Genomic DNA, 20,527 nt, shown 5'->3' with positions numbered 1-20,527 from the left:
CTGGTGCAGTCATAAAAAGGGGAAACGTGGACACAGACGCCTACTCAGGGAGGACTCCATGGGAAGATGGAGTCAGCACGCCACAAACCAAGGAACTACCAGAAGCTGGGAGAGAGACCTGGAACAGATCCTTCTCTGGCATTTTCAGAGGGAACACAGCCCCGCGGACACCTTGATCTCAGCCTTCCAGCCTCCAGATCCCTGAGATAATGAATCTCTGTTGTTTAAGCCCCTTAGTTTGTGGTATTTTGACAGCAGCCCTAACATGCCAATACACAAGCCCAAACCCTTACACTCCAAGTCAGGCGGCTGGGTGCCGAGTCTCTAGAGGATTGTTTACAGAGGGCCCTCACCTACCAACAAAAACTCAAGAGCCTTGGAGCCTTCCCCAGTCAGGAACATTGCAGAGGACTCTCCCCGGTCTACCTCTGACACCTCGGTCCTCCTCATGGCCCCTCAAGCCAGTCCCTGGCTTCTAGGCGAGGAACTTGGACAGCAGCTACTTGAATACCAAAACAGCCTGAGGAAGGTCCTGCCAACCTGGGACCCCAAGTGTACTGGGCCTTGGACACCGTTGCCTTAAAGAGACTCATGCCTCTGAGGCCCCTGCCTTTCCCAGGGAGCCCGCTGAGCACAGTCTTCCTGGACCATCTCAGGCTCCCACCCTCTTCCCAGGTGGGGACTCCTGACCCCGCCTGGGAGTCTGCAGCTTTGGTCTCTAGCCTGGAAGTCCCTCCCCTTCTCCCCGAGTTGCTGGGATGATGGGGTGACAGCCCCCTCAAAGAACCCTTGAGATGCTCATGTTCATCTCTCCCTCCAGGGTTGGACTAGAGGAGAAGCTGACCGCCACTCCCGACTCGTGCCAGCTCATGCAGTTGGTCATCCTCGAATGCTTGCGTTATTCCCACTCAGGTGTCCCGCCCTCCTGCTTTTCCAGTTGTGTTCTCCGGCACCTGTCATGTCAGTCCCCAGGACAGCGTTCCCAGACAGTCTTTATTCCTGTGACAAGAGTGTCCCTGCATACACAAAGAATGGTCACTGTGTGTGAGAGACAAAGCGGACGGCAAAGGGGACCACAAAGGTAGAAGCTCCTACTGCAAAGGTAGAAGCCTCCTCCTCCGCCCAGGCTGACCTGAACGTCCCCACCCTGCATGCTGAGGCCCGGAACACTCATGGGACACAGGCAGCACCACTGAGGTCTGTCCCCAGTGTCCGAGAGCCCAGGAGCCATCCCACCACACCACCCAGATACCAATACCAGGGAGCTGGGAGCAAGCACATGAGAGAAGGGCGTCTTTTTTTTTTTTTTTTTTTCATTTGATGGGCACCTGGGTGGCTCAGTGGGTTAAGCCTCTGCCTTCAGCTCAGGTCATGGTCTCGGGGTCCTGGGATTGAGCATGTCGGGCTTTCTGCTCAGCAGGGAGCTTGCTTCCCCCTCTCTGCCTGCCTCTCTGCCTACTTGTGATCTCTCTCTCTGTCAAATAAATAAATAAAATATTTTTTAAAAAGATTTTATTTATTTGAGAGAGAGAGCAAGCAAGAGAAGACAAGCAGGGGGAGGGGCAGAGGGTGAGTGAGAAGCAGACTCCCCACTGAGCAGGGAACCAGCCATGGGCTCGATCCCAGAACCCTGGCATCATGACCTGAGCTGAAGGCAGACACTTAACCCACTGAGTCACACAGGCACCGGGAGAATGGCCATCTTATTAGCAGGCCTGGGTACTCCTTGCGTCTCTTGTTACTGTGGCACTCCTTACCAACTCCATCCCTTAATCTTTTCAAGTTTATTTATTTGGGGTACCTGGCTGGTTCCATCAGAAGAGCATATGACTGGGGGTCCTGAGTTCAAGCCCCACCCATGCTGAGTGCAGAGATTACTTAAATAAACTTTAAAAAAAAAAAAAAAGTCCCTTGGGGCACCTGGGTGGCTCGGTGGGTTGAAGCCTCTGCCTTCGGCTTGGGTCATAATCCTGGGGTCCTGGGATCGAGTCCCACATTGGGCTCTCTGCTCAGCTGGGAGCCTGCTTCTCCGTCTCTCTCTGCCTGCCTCTCTGCCTACTTGTGATCTCTGTCAAATAAATAAATAAAAATCTTTAAAAAAAAAAAAAAAAAGTCCCTCTATTCCTGAATCTTAATTCTAACACAATGATAACCTCATTACCTTAAATGTAGGTAGTGCTGTCCGGGTATAAACCACGTTGATATCCATAATCTCATTAGTTCGCAACAACCCTCTGAGGTAGAGTGTCTTAATCGCATTTGACATGCTAGAGAGAAATAAAGGCTCAGAAAGTTGAAGTGATTTGCCCATGGTTCAAGGCTCTGTAGGGAGCCTGGCCAAGAACTGAACCCAGGGGCGCCTGGCTGGCTCAGTTAGTGGAGCATACTTCTCTTGATCTTGGGTTTGTAAGTTTGAGCCCCATACTGGGTGTAGAAATTACTTAAAATTTTTTTTAATTGTTTTTAAATTAAACCCAGTGGCTTCTGGTTTCATGTGCAATATGTACCCCCATACATTACAGGGCTCCTGGCCCCCACCACCCTGTCCTGACGCCTTTTCCCGCAACTGTTCAACCTCCCAGACCATCAGCACAAACTGAAATATACTAACTTTCCAGATGAATTTTTTAAGATTGCATCTTTGCTACTAGAAGCTGTACAGGGGAGTAGTTAGGCATGAGGTGTCAGAGCTAAGGGTTCTGAGTTCCTAGCCCAGCCCCCGCCGCCGCACAGTCACATGACCTTGAGCAAATTATTTACCTCTCTGGGCTTCAGAGTCCCCATCTGTAAAATGGTAATAATAAAGGGGTTGTTGAGACAATGAAATGAGTTCGTCCATGTGAAGTACTTAAAACAGTGCCTGGTACAGGGTAAGGGCTTGATAAATGTTCGCTAGCTTCACTACTGTTACAAATCTGAGAGACACAAGCGTGCCTGGGTGGCTCAGTCGGTTAAGCATCTGCCTTCAGCTCAGGTCATGATCCCAGGGTTTGGGATCCAGCCCCTCATCAGGCTCTCTGCTCAGCAGGGAGCCTGCTTCTCCCTCTCCCTCTGCCTGCTGCTCCCCTTGCTTGTACTCTCTCTCTCTGTGTCAAATAAATAATAAAAACTTAAAAAAAAAATCTAAGAGAGACAGCACTGAAAAGACCTCGGGTAACTTAGAATGTGAAAAATGATAAAATGTACGCACATGAAATACGTGGAAATTGCCTTACATTTACAAGGACAGCTTAGTCTTTCTGCCAAACTGAAGATGCTAGTCATGCAAATTCCAAGAAGACAGAGAGATCCAGAACAGCCTTTACCTCCACCGGGGTAGATCCTGACCCTCCTTGGCCAGTGGACCCGTCTTTGCATTTATAATCCTCACTCAGAAGACTAAGGAGTTTCTGGAAGGTGGGAGGGCGTGGGCTTAGCCCCCAGCTGCCATTCCGACTGGCTGGGAATCCCCTCTGGCCAAGAGTATCCCCTCACTGCTCCTCAGAGCTGAGCACCCAGTGCCATTTGCTGTTGACTGGCCTCATGGTGAGTAAGACCTTATTTTTACAAGAGACAAAACAGGGCTGGAGAAAAAGCCCCAACTCTGGAGTTAGAAAGACTAAAATAAAAATAAAATGAAATACCAGTTCAATGCTTGGCGCAGAACACTCAACAAAGGTCATTCTTATTTACTCTTGCTGTTGGCCTGCGGTGGCTATCCCATCCTCACCAATGTCCCTCAGTAAACCTGGACTCACATCTGAAACAAATCCAATCTCGGGAGGGCACTGCGTATCCCAGGAGATTCTCTCACTCCTGCAGAGCCCACCTTTCAGCGCGGATGCACGGATTCTTTGTGGCTGGACTGACATTTTGACATACAAATCTGTGTCATTTCTCTCTGCTCCCCAACCACCCGATCGGGAAGCCTGCTTTGAATTGTGTTGTTTTTTGAGAATGGATAGAACAGAAACCCTTAAGTCTTTTTGTCTTTTGTTCACCCAGAGCCAAAGCCTCAGGAAAACTAGGGAGGTTTGCAGAGGAGGAAAAAGATAGTTAGCAAGACATGCAGTGTCTTGGCCAGAAGTGGGGGAGAGGCCAGAAGCTGTCCCAGACCCCTTGTCTTGCCTCATCAGCAAAGCAGGAGATGCCCCTAAGATGTGGGGGATGGGGAGAGTGAGGTCAGGGTGTCCTGCCAACCTCAGGGGATGGGGGCTTGAAATAAAAGGTTTCGAGAATGTCCTAACTCAGTATTTCATGCATACCCAAGGGTGTAAACTGAAACCAACACACTCGGTACTCTACACCAGCTCTGGGGTGTTTGTCAGTGAAGAAACCTGACATGGTTCCTGCCCTTGGGCACGTTACAGTCAACAAACGAGCAACATGTCAACTTGTAATTACAAACTACAGCAAGTGCTAGTTATAGAGAGCATCCCAGTGCACAGTTAAGGATGGGCTCTGTAAAGAGAGGACAACGGAGCAAAGACCTGAAGGATACAAAAGAATCAGCCATGGGATGAAGGGTGTGGGGACACACAGGGCAAGGGAGGGCCTTCCAGGCAAAAGGAAGAGCTTGGGACCGGCCGGGTGGCAGGAAAGAACCAGAATGGAGATTTGGGCACTGAGGATCTGGATGGTGTTCTTCTGGTAGCTTGTGGTATCCCTAGAACCTGGGGCCACAAGGGACAGATTGAGGGTCTGAGGGTGAGGGTGCCTGGCTGCCTCAGACGGTAGAGTGTACAACTCGATCTCAGGGTTGTGGGTTCAAACCTCACGTTGGGTGCTGAGACTACTTTAAAAAAAATAAAATGTTTAGGGGCGCCTGGGTGGCTCGGTTGGTTGAGCGTCTGCCTTTGCCTCCGGTCATGATCCCAGGGTCCTGAGATCGAGCCCCACATTGGGCTCCCCGTTTGGCACGGAGCCTGCTTCTCCCTCTCCTCCTTCCCACTGCTCATGCTCTTTCTCAAAGAAAGAAATAAAATCTTTTTTTTTCTTAGTGAGACAAAGTAAAGTGACTGAAGGTAAACCAGAGTGGCCAGTCTAGAAGGTCTAAGAGGCAATAAATACCATTTAGGAAAGAGAGAGAGGTCCTGAATGTGAGATCCTGTACCCCCCTTGGTGAAACTCTTAACCTGAGCCTCAGCTCCCTCCCCTATAAAAGAGAGATCAGGCTTTTCCCTCAGGGTTGTACTGAGCACAAGAGTGTCCATAAAACGATCAGTACAGAGAGCTGCACAAAGAAGGGGCTCCAAAATTGCAGCTGTGACCATGTTCTTCTCCCAGAGTCTCACCCATCCTGCACTAGCCAACCCCAAGGCACCGCGGTCCGCTCCCTCCCTGGACGATAAGCTCCTTGAAAACAGGAGCAGGTCTGATTCCCCCTTCTAGTCCACCCTTCCACCTGCTCACAGCAGAGCCTGGCCCATGCAGGGAGCTCAGTAAACGTCGTAGAATTGAAGACAAGTGCGTGAGTAATTATAGTAACTAATAAACTGAGGGATGTTTTTGCAGAGGACAGAGAAGTCACCGAGTCCAAAATGATCAAATGACAAGGGACGGGCCAAGAGAAAGCACGCCGCGGCTTGCTCAGCTCCCCGGCCATGTCCGGAGTTCCCTCTGAGCCACACCGGGGAAATAGCCACTCATAAGGGGATGGGCAGTAAGAGGCAGGCTTCTTTCCTCTGCTTACAAAGGGCATTTTGAGGCAACCAAGTGGGCTGCAGTAACTCACGGGCAGTTTCTGAAACCAGCTTGGATTTGAGGCTTGATGGCTCACAGACCACCCCGTGCATTGCTACGCAGCATAGTTTAGTTATGGATTGGTCCCATCTGTGCTGGAGACAACGGGGCCACCGATTGGCAAGGGCGACTTGCCCGTGGTTAAATAGCAAGCCTCAAAACTAAGGCATAAACATGGACCTTCTGCGCTCAAAACCACTGTCCTCTTCCCATACGACTGCCACACCACGCTGACTGGTGAGCACACAGGTGCACAGTTCTGCGGGCACCAAGAGACGGGCAACACGTAACACAGCCCTGGGGCAGGATTGCCAACCACGGCTAACCAGTCTGGGGAGGGTCTGCTCAGAAGCCACCAGGCATCCTGGCAAAGGAGGAAGGATGTCACCCCTCATTCCATGTGAAAGGACTCACTGACTATCTCTCCCATTGAGAAAAAAAGAGCCTTCAAGCTGACCTACACCCCACCTTCCAAAGTCTCGGGAGTCAAGATTTATATCACTCAGTTTAGGGGGCGCCTGGCTGGTTCAGTGGTTGGAGTGCAGGACTCTTGATCTCGGGGTCATGAGTTCAAGCCCCACGTTGGGGGTAAAGTTTACTTTAAAAAATAAAATTTAAGAAAGAATAAGAACAAAAAGTAAAAATAGATCATTCAGTTTTGGCCACCGAACACCCTAGGGCCTCATCTGAATTTTTAAATGTTACTTTTTTTTAAAGATTTTATTTATTTATTTATTTGACAGACCACAAGAGAGGGAACACAAGCAGGGGGAGTGACAGAGGGAGAAGCAGGCTTCCTGCTGAGCAGGTAGCGGGATGTGGGGCTTGATCCCAGAACCCTGGGATCATGACCTGAGCCGAAGGTAGACACTTAACCAACTGAGCCACCCTGGTGCCCCTTAAATATTACTTTTGAACCAAAATACATTCTGGGAGTTTAAAAATATTTTTAAAATAAAAAGTAACAGAACCTCGATACCATCCCTGACCCCTTCTGCCCGTTCTCATCTTTATTCCCACCACCAATTTGTTTGTCTCTCTGAAATTCATTTATATGAATAGAAGCTAACAAGAATATATCCCAACCTACCTTATTTCTACAGAAAAAGTGGCAGAGTGCCATTATGGACAGTTTTAGGGAGTGAATCTTTCTCTCCACTGCCTCAGGCCACCACTGCCAGCAAGCCCAAGGCTGGAGAGCCAATCAATAAGCACTTGTTAGGGGAGGGAAAAGCCAGACTGAATGGACAAGCTGCTCTCTGGGGCCAGTCCAGGGTGCGAGAAGCAAGTGCTTGCGGACAGACATCTGTGCACAGGCATCAGTAGCGAGGCGGTCCCATCCACCCGGTGTGGCAGGTGTCGGAAACAGGTGCATCCTGGCGCCTGAGGAGACGCCAGACACTTCCAGGGGCGGCAATGGCCTCACCCTTGGCAGCTTCCTTGGTGGCCAATACCAGCACCTGTCTCCTGGGTCACCAAAGACACAGCACCCCCAGGATGAAGGGGGCAGAGGACTTTGCTGCTCTGTTAAAACAAAGTCACGTGCAGAGAATTTAAGAACAAAAAAACGGGAGGATACTCCTCTTCGGCTGCTCCGGCCTCACACCACTTGGCGGATCATTCTAGAAACTCTGCAGGTGACTCTGCCCCATCCAGCCCATGACCTGCCAGGACTTCTGGGGAAGCGCTTATAAATGGGCCGGACCCGTCTGAAAGGGAGCTCTGGGCCAGGGGCTGGAGAAGAGCTCTCTCAGGGCTCTGGCTAGCCTCCAGACAGCGCAAACATGCTGTTGGGGAAGGGGGTGTGTGCACTGCCAAGAAAGTGAACTCATATTCTTGGGAAGTATTAATTTGCTTCAATTAGAAATTCAGGCCAGCTCTGAGCAAACAGAAGTAGGTGAACTTGTTTTCCGAACCTCTGCACTGTCCTTTCTGGGCCCCTCCACCTTTGTGCAGGCCTGTCACTGAGGGCCGTCTACCCTAGCCAGCATTCCCCAACTGGCCGGTTCCAAGACGCGCACTGCTTCAACCAGACCAGGGTCCTGCTGTGGGAGGGGAAGAGAGAAGGAGAGACCATCTGGTTCCACGACGTGGGAGAAGCTTTGTCTCTGGGGCCTCAGCACCAGCCTTCTCGGTCCGGGTCATTTCCATACACAGGGCTCTTTCCTTAAACTCTTTCCTTAAGCTCTAGGTCTTGTGACCAAAACACTGTAAGAAACACCTGGGAAGGGACGCCTGGGTGGCTCAGTTGGTTAAGCGGCTGCCTTCGGCTCGGGTCATGATCCCAGCATCCTGGGATCGAGTCCCGCATCGGGCTCCTTGCTCAGCAGGGAACCTGCTTCTCCCTCTGCCTCTGCCTGCCTCTTGGCCTACTTGTGATCTCTCTCTCTCTGACAAATAAATAAATAAAATCTTAAAAAAAAAATTTTAAAAAAATTTAAAAAAAAAAGAAACACCTGGGAAAATGAGATGCTTTAAACAATGCATGGGCCCTAAGAAGGGCTCACTGAGCCATAACTATTGCGTCATTACTGTCCTCGTTACCTAGAGGTGTGCCTCTATAAATATTCCAGGGAGCTTTCAGGGCTGCCCTCACCGTCCCCTCTCATCAGTCCTGGCCCAGAGAAGGTAGTTGCTCTCCTGGGAGTAGTTTATGAGCCTCCTGCCCTGACATATGCTCTAATGGGCTCTGCAGTAGGACCTGTGTCCTATTAATCTCTGTCAACTGAGGGAATAAATAAACTCACCCATTCAGTGTACTTATGAATATGTAACGAACATGTTTCAAGACAGGAACAATGCTGACCCACACAAGGGTCAGAGAAGGCAGCACTGGGGGCTCCTAGACGGTCCAGTCGGTTAAGCGTCTGACTTCTTGCTCAGGTCATGTTCAGGGTCCTGGGATTGAGCCCCACAGCGGGCTCCCCACTTAGCATGGAGTCTGCATGTCCCTCTCCTTCTGCCCCTCCCCCAAGTCATGCACTCATTCTTTCTCTCAAATAAAATCAAAAGGAAGGACTGAAAGGAGGGAGGGAGGGAGGGAAGTAGAAAGGGAGGAAGGGGAGGCAGAACTAAGGAGTGAGCTCTAACCAATATCGAAGGCTTCTACCTCCTAGGGTCCCACATTTCCTTCCCCTTCTCAGGACCCAGGGGCTTCTCCACTGTACTTTTGCTCTTGCAGGGAAGGAGGCTGAATGACTGTCCTGGGGTGCACTGATTAGTTCCCCAACAATTTCGTCTTCTGGGGCCCCAGGGTTTGCAGAGGGCTGGCTGGGTCAAGGGTGGAATTGGGCCCCAGGAGCCCAACCCAGTCTTCTCTAGCCTACAAAACACCCCAACCCCAGGCTCTACCTTGGACTTCTCCAAAACAGCTTTCAGTGAGGCCTGACCAAGTTTTCAGAGCACATCCCTCCCCATGAACCCTAAGTCAAAGGCCTTCTAGTGGGGGAGAAAGGAGCAACCCCCAGTCCACCATAAAGAAACCATACCCTCTCCTGCTCTCTAGGTCCACACCTTCCAGACCCTCCTATGTTGACCTTGCAATGGTAATAGACAGAAATCTCAGAGAGAGGGCAGTCCTCTAAACTCAGGTATGCAAAAATGACCTTTTTCTTGGTAACTTTATCTTTGTAACGAGCCCTCATTTCCAAGCAACAGAGAAGTTGATCCAATATCATTCAAGTCAACTCAGCCTCATCGGTGATTTCAATTCCATCCATTCCAGTCTAACTTGCTCACATCCCCATTTGGGGGCTGGGCTTACACCATCCTCCTGCTGCGTTCCTGCAACAACTGGCTGCCTGCTCTCCCCTGACGTCCTTGCTCCCCAGTCACCCACAGGATCCTCTGGACCCCCTCCCTTCTCCATTCAAGACAAATCTGGGCAATTAACCTGCCAAGTGCTTCCAAAACGCCGCCTCCATGTGCTCTGGTGGCGTAGGGAGCACCTGACAGGTCACTGTCCTCTGTAATTCTAAACACGGAGCTAGGCCCAGGGCCCCTCCACCCTGAGAGCCCCAGTGTAAAGGGGAATTGTTCCTACACTGCTCCTAATGCCCTTCTCTAAAAACTCTCCCCTCTCTCCCATTGCAGAGCTCTTGATATCCTTCTATGGTCCCTTTCAAACCTCTTCCTACTGCTTAGCTCTCCGACTTAACGCCTGAAGATTAGCATCTTTTTCTCTACAGTTCAGCAGGAAGGGGTGAAAATCACCCATGAATGAATACGTCACCTAACATCTCACTGCTTCAGATACATACAGTCTATCCGGCTTGCCCATCCTGGACAAGTGGAGGATTGTGCAGGGCTGAGTGGGCTGGGCTCCCTCTCTGTGAGTGGGGCTGGGCGCAGAGGCCCAACAGAGGGGAGGCAGGGAGGCTCCGTGGTTTGTAGACTGCCCTGGCTGTGAAGTCACATGAGCCTGGACACAGCAGGGCTCCTCCCTTCACTGATGTGACCTTGAACGCATTGTTTAACTCCTCTAAGCCTATTTCCTGTAACAAGATGTCATCCCTTTCCCAGGAACCCCCATGAGTAGCAGAGATCATCACTAGGCACCCAGCTCAGTGGCCTCCGTATTAAGTGCTCAGTAGAGAAGAGCCACTCCAAAACCACCCAGCAGACTCGAACAGAGCCCACCCTCCGCATACAAGGGCGGCCTGACGAGGCTCCAAGGCTCCTTGCCCAAGCCTTCCTCCCAGGGCCTCTCTACACAAACATGTAGGCACCACTCCTGCCACATTCATTTTCAGGAGCAAAAATCAAACCCCAAGTCAGGCCAGCTCACGTCAGAGTGGGGATTTAGGCAGTTAGGACCCTTTCTGTGGCGCATTATTTGATTCAATTAGCCTAGGCCAACAAAAGAGAGAGGGAGAAGGAAAAGAAACAGGAGGGGGTCTCCTTTAGTTCACATGACCTGAAGTCCCAGGGGCGCCTGCCTGCAGGCACAGCTGGATCCAAGATCTCCAAAGACACCTCCAGGACCTGGCCTGTGTGCCCCTGATCTCTCGGCTCTGCCTCTCTCTGCACAGCTCCGCTCTCAGGAAAAGCTCTCCCCGCCCCAACCCCTCCCAAGGCCGGCAGCTCAGGGCTCACCCTCTCAGCACCCCTCACAGGGAAAGTATACCTCTCTCAGGTGCTCCAGCAACCAAACTGAGTCATGTGAGCACCCCTGAATGGATCACTGTGGCAGCAGGGACAGAGGTGACAGCATGCGGTCCACCCGACCAGGCCTCTGGGATGCAAGAGGCAGGGCTAAGAGGAGGCGACTACTCCCTCCACGGCCCAAAGTCCACACACCTACTCCCCAGACACCCCCCCATACTGAGCGCCCACTGCCAGTGGCGGAGATCCTCATTAGGGCCCCGCTGGAATGAGAAAGCGAGAACCCAGCTGGCCCAGCCATTTATTCCACAGTGATTCCCACGTCAGGTCCCCTTAACAGGCATGGCTGGCTGAGGCCTGGCGCCCATGGTTCAGGGATCCCACTTGCTCCCATCGCCTGGGGTAGAGGGGGTCTGGAGATGCGGGCTCACGGGACTGACAAGGCTTGGCCTATCCACTGAGGGAGAGCTGTGGGCGGGGCGGTTTCTGTGAGAAGCTGAGAAGAGCAGACCGCCTGAGTGACACACAGAAACACCCCCGTGGCATCTGGAAGGGAAACCATTTTATTGATACCTGAGAAAAAGTGCAGGAGAAACATTCCTACTGCCCATGTAGCCTGTCCCCTTGGGCTAGACCAGGCCAGGCGACTTCTCTCACCGCGTCTTGCGCCGTGGGCCGTCTGGGATCTCGCTGATAAACGCCCACGGCTGCAGAAGTTGGCAGCCAGACTCGGGACAGAGAGCTTCGGCAGCCATGGCTCCAAGGCCGAGGCAGGCTCAGCAGGGAAGCCTCACCGATCGAGATCCAGAGTCTCTTGGGTCACTGTCCGGAGTCCGATGGAAAACAGCTCCTCCCAGGGCTCCCGGATCCAGGCCAGCAGGGCTGTCAGCTGCTCTGGACACACAACACGAAGGGCCCAAAAACTCTCCAGCCGGGACACCTGGAGAGCAAGTGGTAGTGAGGGGAGACTCGTGGAGGATCTGCCACCCCTCCCTGCCTCAAGGCCTGCTTCCTGCCCCAGGCCTGTGTCTTCCACAGAAGACCCAGACTTCGAGCTTTTAAAGCAAAACACTTACTGAAGACCCCCACACAGAGGCTTCCATGTGTACTGTCTTGTTTCTTTAATTCACCCTGTTTTCCAGAACGTAAGGTCTAGACTCAACTCCAAGAAACTGGTTGGAGTTTGATTCCTGCATCGACCACTTGTGACCCAGGCAAACTGGTTAATGCCCCCAAGCCTCAGTTTCCCCATCTGTAACAGGCCTAACGACAGAACCTCGTCCCATGGAGTCTGGGAAGAGTAAAGGGCTGGCACCTGGGGCTCCTTCACAAGCGAACGCCAAGCAGCAGCTGGTGTGTTACTGAAGGCCTCCCGCTGACACAAGCTGGGCTCCAGGTCCTCGGGCTTCCACTGCCCACAGCAGCTGCCCTCTCTGCCTGCTGCTCCTCCAAACCCAGCGAGCCCCCCAGCTCCTCACCCCACTTCTTCGTGTGCCCTCCACCACAACTGCCCATTGCAATTCCACCCCAGCCCCCACCTCTCCCTCTCCCTCTCTCATGTGCACGCACACACCTCATCGTAGAAGACCAGCCGCAGGTCCCCTGGGGCGCTGCGATAGAGCAGCACGGAGCTCAAGCTGCTGAGGGGCCACTGCTCCCTGACATGCACAGAGGGGCCCGGCCCTGAGGGCAGGGACGTCTCAGAGGCTTCACCAGATGCTGCTGGAAGAGCGGGCTCTGCCGAAGAGCCTGCAAGGTCTTCCTCTAACAGGTACAGGGTGGACAGAGTCATCAACAGGGACACAGGGCAGGTGGCAGGGCCTGGAGGGAAAGAGACAGGGTGAGACCCAGAGTGGAAAGCCACAGAGGAGCCCAGATCCCCGGGGCGGCCTCCTGGTTCCACTCAAGAGGGATGAACCACATCATGCCAAGGTGGTCACAGAGCAGCCCCTGGAGGCCAGCTCTCCTTTTTTTCCAACTCCTGGCATCTCTAGACTCCAAAACCCCTGAGGCCAAAGGCAGAAGGAACCTGCCCCACACCCAGCCCGCTGAGAAAATCCGTGCTCTCCTCTGACAGGATGAGCAGATCCAGCCCATCTGCTCCACCTCACAGAAAGCCTAACCTCAAAGCAAAGGTCTCTGAGGGCTCAGGAAACCTGTCACCCCACTCAGAGAGGCCAGAAGACCGAGGCTGTCATTCGGATGTGCCTGTGAAAGAAGTCCCGATTCCAGAAACTGAAAATGCTACAAGGGCACAGAGGCACAATGCGGGCGCCTATCCAGGGGCCTGAGGCAAGACAGAAGACAGAAGCCTCACCTTCCACCAGGAACACCCGAAGGTAGAAGAACAGGGGAGGCTCCGAGGAAGGGTCTCTCTCCAGCAACGGCCTGAGGGGAAGGAGTGGTCAGCCCAGGGGTAGGAAATACTGAGAGAAGCAGGGAGGACGAACCCAGGCGGGGTCAGGAGGCGTGAGCATGACCACAGGCTGGCCCAGAGGCTCAGGGCCCAACCCCAGTGGGTACTTGTGGAGGGGGCCCCGGCTCCTGGAGCGGCTGTCTGGGCACCAACCGCGGCCTCAATCTCCTATCCACTCACCAGAGGCGGTGCTTTGGGGTCACCTCCTCCTCCGTGGCACGGACACTGCTCCTCCAGCTAGGGGGCAGAGCCTGTAAGACATCTGGACGGAGCCAGCCAGGGACAGGGAACCTCAGAGACTCCAGCTCTTCCATCCCAACCTCTCCACCTCTCAAGACCTTCCTGATTTCAAATTCTAGATTCCAGATACCTCTATAGGGGATGAGTCCCGCTACCTGTCCATCTCCACCGTGGCCTTGAAACGTGGGCAGCTGTGACCCCTCGGCCCCCACTCGCCCTCCCCACCACTCCCTTCCCTCTCTCCTCCCTCTCTCACCGGTGAGTTCATCTAGAAAGGCCCGGCAACGCTTGGCATCTCGGGGCAGCAGGACACAGCTGCCCGCCCCAGCAGCCCACTCCAGCCGCAGACTCTGTCCTGCCAGCCCCAGCTCGATGCCACTCAGGTCGTGCAGGGGAACGGCCAGGGCTAGCTGTAGCCAGTGAGCTGGAGGCCCGCTGTAGGGAGGGAGGGCAAGAGCAGTGGCAAAGAGTGAGTGGCGGGAAACCCAGCGAGAGCCCTGCCCCGTCTCTGGCGGCCCCACTTGCTCACCATATCTCCCCAGTCACCTTCAACACATAAAGCCTGAGGTCAGACACCACCACAAGACACACAGACTCCCCAGCATGGCCTGCCAACACCAGTGGCACCTAAGGGGAAGAGGAAGGCAATGAGAAAGAACGGATAGGGGAGGCAGCTGCCAGGCTTAGCACAGAGTCACTATGGCCAACGCTCCCCACTACTCACACATCTAGCCTCCCCCCCACCCCGTGCCCTGGCCTGCAGGCGGGCTCAAGGGGTTTCCCTGCCTGGCATTGCACCCCCTCTGACCTGCCCTCCACACTCAGCCAGACTCCTGGCAGGACTCCAGTAGAACAAAACCAACGGCAGCTCCCCTGCCTCCGGGGCTCCTGCGGCCCTTGGGATCAAGTCCAAGCTCCCTGGCAGACACTTGAGGCTACCGGGGAACAGACCCCTGCCTGCCCCTCAGGGTCCCTGCCCCCTCCCGACCCCATCCCCTGCCGCCCCAAAGGCAACAATTTTTCCCCACTAGCTGCCCCTCCTTTAGGACCCTGACACAGGTGCTGCTTCCTTTCCCCACATCACCCCCCATCCCCTGAGAACTCATCCTTCAAGACCTGGATTAGATCTTAGATTGGCTCCCCGAGAAGCGGAGGCCCCATCACTCCAGCTGAATCCAATGCCTCAGCCTGATTCTAGCACTTTCCTAGCTTATGATCATCGGGTTTCTCACACCAAAATATAAGACAGATGGCAAGACTACTTTACTCTAAACCGTAGTGTCTTGCCAATGCCAGGTGCTCGCAAAGGGACTGATAACACCGTGTACTTGTAGTAGCGACAGAAGGCCCCACGTGAGTCAGGTGGCGGGCTGGGCAGCTTCCAGACCCCGGCACTCACGGATGCTAGCACACTCTATGAGGTAGGCATCGCCATCCCCGAAACAGAGTGCCAACGACAGGTCACTGTCCAGGACCGTGTCCACAGCCACACTGCGAGTGACCGCGGGAGCTGAAACTGGGCGCCTGACCCGGGGCTTTCAGAGCCCCTGTGCAGACACCATCGGCTGCGGGGGACACAGCAGGCACTCTGGCCAGTGAGAAGCACAGGGCAGCGCTGGGTTGGCACAGACCTTGAGGCAGCACTGGAACTCCTCCTGGGCATCGGCGAACACCTCAACATCCAGGAAGAGCCGGAGTCGGTGGTCCACAGAGCGGAGGCCACGGCGCTCAGGGGCTGGGGGCGAGCAGGGGGCCATCAGCCTGCCCAGGCTACCGCCGTGCTCTCCCACCTCCCTAAACCACCTTGGTCCTGTTTCCCCACTACTCACGGGGACTGAGGCTCCAACTGTGGCGCTCTCGGGAGACCGGCGCCTGCGACGGGGTCCCGTCAACCCTGCTGCTGTGGTCACTGTGGTCAGGAGGGTCACAGACAGGGCTGGCCATCTGCAAGGTAGCTGGCGATCGTTCGTCCTGTCTGTGCTCCCTGTCAGTGGTTCCCAGGGACCGAGCCAGGAGAACCACATGATCACTACCACAGTTTGGACACACAGCAGGAGATTCTGGAAGGATGAGCACAGTCCCTGTGAAGCCCCACACACAGCACCACAATCCCCCACTCTGTCATGCTTCCCACCCCCTCTTGGATTCACATTGGCCGACATCCCCAGTTTCCTAGGCTCCCCACCATTCCCAACACGCCCCCTCCACTTCCTGGGCAGGCCAGTTCACCAATCGCTCTCCATCCCAGTAAGGGAGGAGCAAACCCAGACCCAGGGCCCATAGTCACCTCAAACTATACCCCACCTTCTTATTTTAGGCTTTCCCAGAGAGGACCAAACTCAGCCAGACCCTGCTCTGGCCCCCTTCCACAGCCTCAGGCTATCATGTGCTCTGAAGCTCCACCAGCCTCATCTAAAAGCCCCAAATCAACAGATCAGGAAGGCAGGGTGCCAGGTATGGGTCCAATTCCAGGCTCCGTCACCTAACGGCTGTCATCTGAGCAATCCCAAGTCACCTAAGCTGAGCCTGGTTCCTCCTCTATAATAGGGAGCGCAGACAGTGCCTGTCCTATAGGGTCGTCAGGATGGGTGATGGGATCAGGTAAAGAATCCAGGTCAGGGGGGCGCCTAGATGGCTCAGTGGGTTAAGCCTCTGCCGTTGGCTCAGGTCATGATCCCAGGGTCCTGGGATCGAGCCCCGCATCAGGCTCTCTGCTCAACGGGGAGCCTGCTTCCTCTTCTCTCTCGGCCTGCCTCTCTGCCTGCTTGTGATCTCTGTCTGTCAAATAAATAAATAAAATTAAGGAAGAAAAAAAAAAAGAATCCAGGTCAGAGATCGGCAGTGAGAGAGGAAACATTCTCTGAGCAGCTGTCATGGGCATATGCTGGACCCTTTGACAGCGGAATCAAAACTCCCTTGAGGTGCGTAGGAGGCTCAGTGTTTACGCCTCTGCCTTCAGCTCAGGTCATGAACCCAGGGTCCTGGGATGAGGCCCTTGCCGGGCTCCACGCTCAGCAGGGAGTCTAACTGTCCCTCTCCCTCTGCTCCTTTCCCCACTCATGAGCCCGCTGCACTCTCTCAAATAAGTAAACTCTTAAAAAAAAAAAAAAAAAAAAAATTGGGTTCCTGAGCAGCTAACCATCTGCCTGCAGCTCAGGTCACGATTCCACCGTCCTGGGACTGAGTCAGCAGGGTCGTAGCTTCTCCCTCTGCCTGCCGCTCCCCCTGCTTGTGTTCTCTTTCTCTCTTAAGATAAAACAACAAGAATCCTGACACGCCCTGTCCAAGACCTTGCGGCTGAGGCTGGAGCAGCAGCAGCTGCCATTTACACAGAACCTCTGGTTTGTGCCAGACACTGTGCCTGGTGTCTTCCTGTGACATTTAAATCTAACAGCACAGAGGGTGAGTTCATGCTCTTCTTGCTCCAGATAAGGTAACCAAGGCTCAAATAAAAGGAGAACATAGCATACAGCAATGTCCAATAATAATGACCCACTGAAGGGACCCCAGGGGCCATACAACCCTGCGTAGTACAAAAAGGTCTCAAAGAGGATGGGGCTGTTTCCACTGCACACATTGTGTTTCTGGACCTCTGGGGAGGTTCGGGGTGGGGGACAGTGAAGGGTCCATTTTCTTAATAAATTTTAAACTCCTGTTCCAGCTGCTGCGAGGAAGACAAAGTGGCTAATAAAAGTCATGCATTTCGGGGCACCTGGGTGGCTCAGTCGGTTAAACATCTGCCTTCGGCTCAGGTCATGATCCCAGGGTCCTGGGATTGGGTCCCGCATCGGGCTCCCTGCTTGGCAGAGAGCCTGCTTCTCCCTCTCCCTCTGCCTGCCGCTCCCCCTGCTTATGCTCTCTCTCCCCCTCTCGGTATCTATCTATGGATCGATTGATTGATAGATACATATTTTTTAAAAAATCATGCATTTCAATAAAAATGCTATCAAGGATATCTCTTTTCCTTTTAAAGTCCTTAAAGAAAAAAAAATTTTAAGATTTTTTAAAATCTGTAAAAAAAATTCTGACTGATCTGCAGTGGAAAAAATACAGAACAGGGTGTGAAGAGATCCCATGAGGCACCACTTGATCTCAAGTAGCTCACAAGGTCAGTCAAGGCAGGACAACCTCAGCCAACTCACAAAGCACCTTACTCAACAGCCAAACATGCTCAGAGGACAGCACTACACCCAGTACTGCAGTGAGGGTTAAGCAGCTTTTATGGAGTTTCCAAGTATTAACCAAAAAAGCAGAAAAAGCCCGCAAGTTATGAAAAAATAATGAGTATGTTTCAAGAATTACAGAGATTGTATTTCCTGACTTCTAAAGAGAATAAAAAGAGGATCTAATTTCTTCTTTTGCTCCTTGTCATTTTTTTTTTTTTGTAAATGTACCAGACAGTTTTATTTTCCTTCCAGACAGAAGAGTTGGTCCCCACTTCTTCCTTCCCTGGGTTCCCACTTTATATTCCCTCCCTCAAAGCCAACATCTCTGAAATGGTGGGAGTCCCATGGGCAGGAAGGTCAAGGGCAAGACGTGTACCTGTCTTTTGGAACAGAGGCCTCCAGCCTTCCTCACTGTCTAACAACCTGGGCTCCTCTGGCTTGAACTCATGGCCACAGCGTAGACACTGGAGTCTGCCCCCCAGCAGGTCTCTCACTTCCCCAAGCTCACGCTGAGCCGCGGTGGCTGCTGGGGTCAGCACAGCAAGCAGCTCCTGAAACAGGGCGGGCCAGAAGCAGCTGTGAGCAGTGGACCCTAGCCCTCTGCCTTTCAGGCCACCCCCAGTCTCCTGAGCCTCACTCCAGGCCCCGTTACCTGGAGAGCTGCATGGGCATCGGGCTCTAGCACCACATAGCGGCGCAGCTGCCGGTCACGGCAAATGTAGGAGAAACGCAGAACAAGGACAGGGGCCCTGGGGAGCGGATCTGAGCCCTGTGCACAAAGTGGGGAACCGGGTAGAAAAAAGGAGGAAGGGAAAAAATGTTCATCACTAGCCATCAGGGAAATTGAAATCAAAACCACGTTGAGATACCACCTTACACCAGTTAGAATGGCAAAAATTAACAAGGCAGGAAAAAACAAATGTTGGAGAGGATGTGGAGAAAGGAAAACTCTTACACTGTCGGTGGGAATGCAAGTTGGTGCAGCCACTTTGGAAAACAGTGTGGAGATTCCTCAAAAAATTAAAAATAGAGTTACCCTATGACCCAGCAATTGCACTACTGGGTATTTACCCCAAAAATACAGATGTAGTGAAAAGAAGGGCCATATGCACCCCAGCGTTCACAGCAGAAATGTTGACAATGGCCAAACTGTGGAAAGAGCTGAGATGCCATTCAACAGATGAATGGATAAAGAAGATATGGTCCATATATACAATGGAGTATTACGCAGCCCTCAGAAAGGATGAATACCCAACTTTTATATCAACATGGACGGGACTGGAAAAGATTATGCTGAGTGAAATAAGTCAAGCAGAGAGAGTCAATTATCATATGGTTTCGCTTACTTGTGGAGCATAAGGAATAACATGGAGGACACTGGAAGAAGGAAAGGAAAAGTGAATTGGGGGAAATCAGAGGGGGAGATGAACCAAGAGAGACTGTGGACTCCGAGAAACAAACCGAGGGTTTTGGGGGCGGGGGCACTGGGTGAGCCTGGTGGCAGGTATGAAGGAGGCCACCGATTACATGGAGCCCTGGGTGTGGTGCATAAACAATGAACCCTGGAACACTGCGTCAAAAACTAACGAGGTACTGCATGGTGACTAACATAACACAATAAAAACTAAAAAAAAAAAAAAAAAGAAGAGCAGAAATAAAAGAGTTTTAAAAAAAGGAGGGAGGAGATGAAGAGATCTGGAAACCGCAGCTCTGGATGTCACGGAAACACTCTTGCTCACACCCACACTAGCTCAGCAGCCCCGCTCCTCAGCCCAGCCTTCCAAACTGTCTGGGACCTCGCCTTCGCCCCCCGCAGCTCCCCTGCTCTGCTCCAGGTGCCAGCCAGAGACTGTGGGAAACTCACAACCCAGTGCCCGGCACCCAACAGCCATCTGTCAAGGGGGCTCCAGCGACAGCGACAACTCCAGCCCCGCTTCCAGGACCCCCAGCGCTGGCACTCACCTCGAGTGCTGCCTCACTCTCGGGCTCCACCTCGGCTGCCTCTAGGCTCTGGAGCTCAAGCCGAGCCAGGGTCCGAGCGGCTTGGAGCTCCACCTCAAACAGGTGGCTGGAAGTGACCCGGAGAAAGCACTCCCTACCGCGCACGCCCTGGGGCCCCTCCAGGGGACACACCAACATGGGGCGACACAGTTCGGCTGAGGAGAGACCAGGAGAACAACCCTGTAAGAAGGGAGAGGTATCCCTGACTCCGCCCTCCTGTGGGGTGGCCCTCCATCCAGAAGGGATCAGCCGCCCCAAGTCCGAGTTTGCCCAGCTCTCCCAGACACACCCACCAGCACCTGCAGGGGTGCTGAATGAGCGCTCACTGCTCACCTTCCACTTCGCCCTCCTCCTGCTCCTCCTCTTCCTCCTCTCCTTCTTCCTCTTTTCCCTGCTCCTCCACCTCCTCTTCCTCCTGGGGCTCCGGCAGGAGCCCGACCTCTGCCATTCCCTGCGGTGACTCCTTCTCTGGGGCCGGAGGGCCAGGCACAGACCCTGGGCTCAGGGGCAGTGTGCTGAGGGCAGGGGTGCTGGGGGTAGCCAGAACGGGGGTACTGGAGGTCTCCAGGTGATTCCTATACTGCAGCCAGTCACAGCCAAACCGTTCCCGGAAGCTATTCATGAGTTCGAGTTCCCGATGCTGCTGCACAAACCGCCCTGGGCCAGTGGGGGGGGTGCACCGCTTAGCAAGCCTGCACCCTCACCACGACCCCCCAACGACCCCAGCCTCTTCTGCAACTGCTCCTTGGGGTGAAGTCAGAGGGCATGTGATGTGATGGGTGCTGGGGATCAGAGGGAGGCTCAAGGCTTCCCTTCAGCAGCACGTCCCAAAGCGTGTCCTCTGGAGCCCTGTGCTCATGAGCAAGTCAGAAGCACGCAG

The 20,527-nt window shown here is 53.5% G+C and overlaps 1 protein-coding gene across 2 annotated transcripts in view; it reads right to left on the bottom strand.

Moving 5' to 3' along the window:
- Nucleotides 1-11,372: 11,372 nt before the first annotated feature.
- LOC111143818 (serine/threonine kinase 11 interacting protein) overlaps nt 11,373-20,527 on the bottom strand; it is a 16,670-nt gene continuing 7,515 nt past the window's right edge. For both annotated transcript variants that reach the window (XM_022497746.1, XM_022497737.1), the window contains 12 exons: nt 19,981-20,304; nt 19,609-19,802; nt 18,299-18,415; nt 18,023-18,197; nt 15,310-15,540; nt 15,112-15,215; nt 14,010-14,107; nt 13,737-13,915; nt 13,421-13,502; nt 13,142-13,212; nt 12,398-12,645; nt 11,373-11,764 (listed from right to left, as the gene is read on the bottom strand). In XM_022497746.1, coding sequence (XP_022353454.1) covers nt 11,615-11,764; nt 12,398-12,645; nt 13,142-13,212; nt 13,421-13,502; nt 13,737-13,915; nt 14,010-14,107; nt 15,112-15,215; nt 15,310-15,540; nt 18,023-18,197; nt 18,299-18,415; nt 19,609-19,802; nt 19,981-20,304 — 1,973 coding nt within the window. In that variant the 3' untranslated portion in view covers nt 11,373-11,614. The remainder of the gene's footprint in view (nt 11,765-12,397; nt 12,646-13,141; nt 13,213-13,420; nt 13,503-13,736; nt 13,916-14,009; nt 14,108-15,111; nt 15,216-15,309; nt 15,541-18,022; nt 18,198-18,298; nt 18,416-19,608; nt 19,803-19,980; nt 20,305-20,527) is intronic.

This window comes from Enhydra lutris, unplaced genomic scaffold (genome assembly GCF_002288905.1).
Source record: "Enhydra lutris kenyoni isolate GAN:26980312 unplaced genomic scaffold, ASM228890v2 scaffoldscaffold1, whole genome shotgun sequence".
Taxonomy (NCBI): domain Eukaryota; kingdom Metazoa; phylum Chordata; class Mammalia; order Carnivora; family Mustelidae; genus Enhydra; species Enhydra lutris.
The sequence above is the reverse complement of the archived record's forward strand: the minus strand, read 5'-3'. Positions and strand labels throughout refer to the sequence as shown.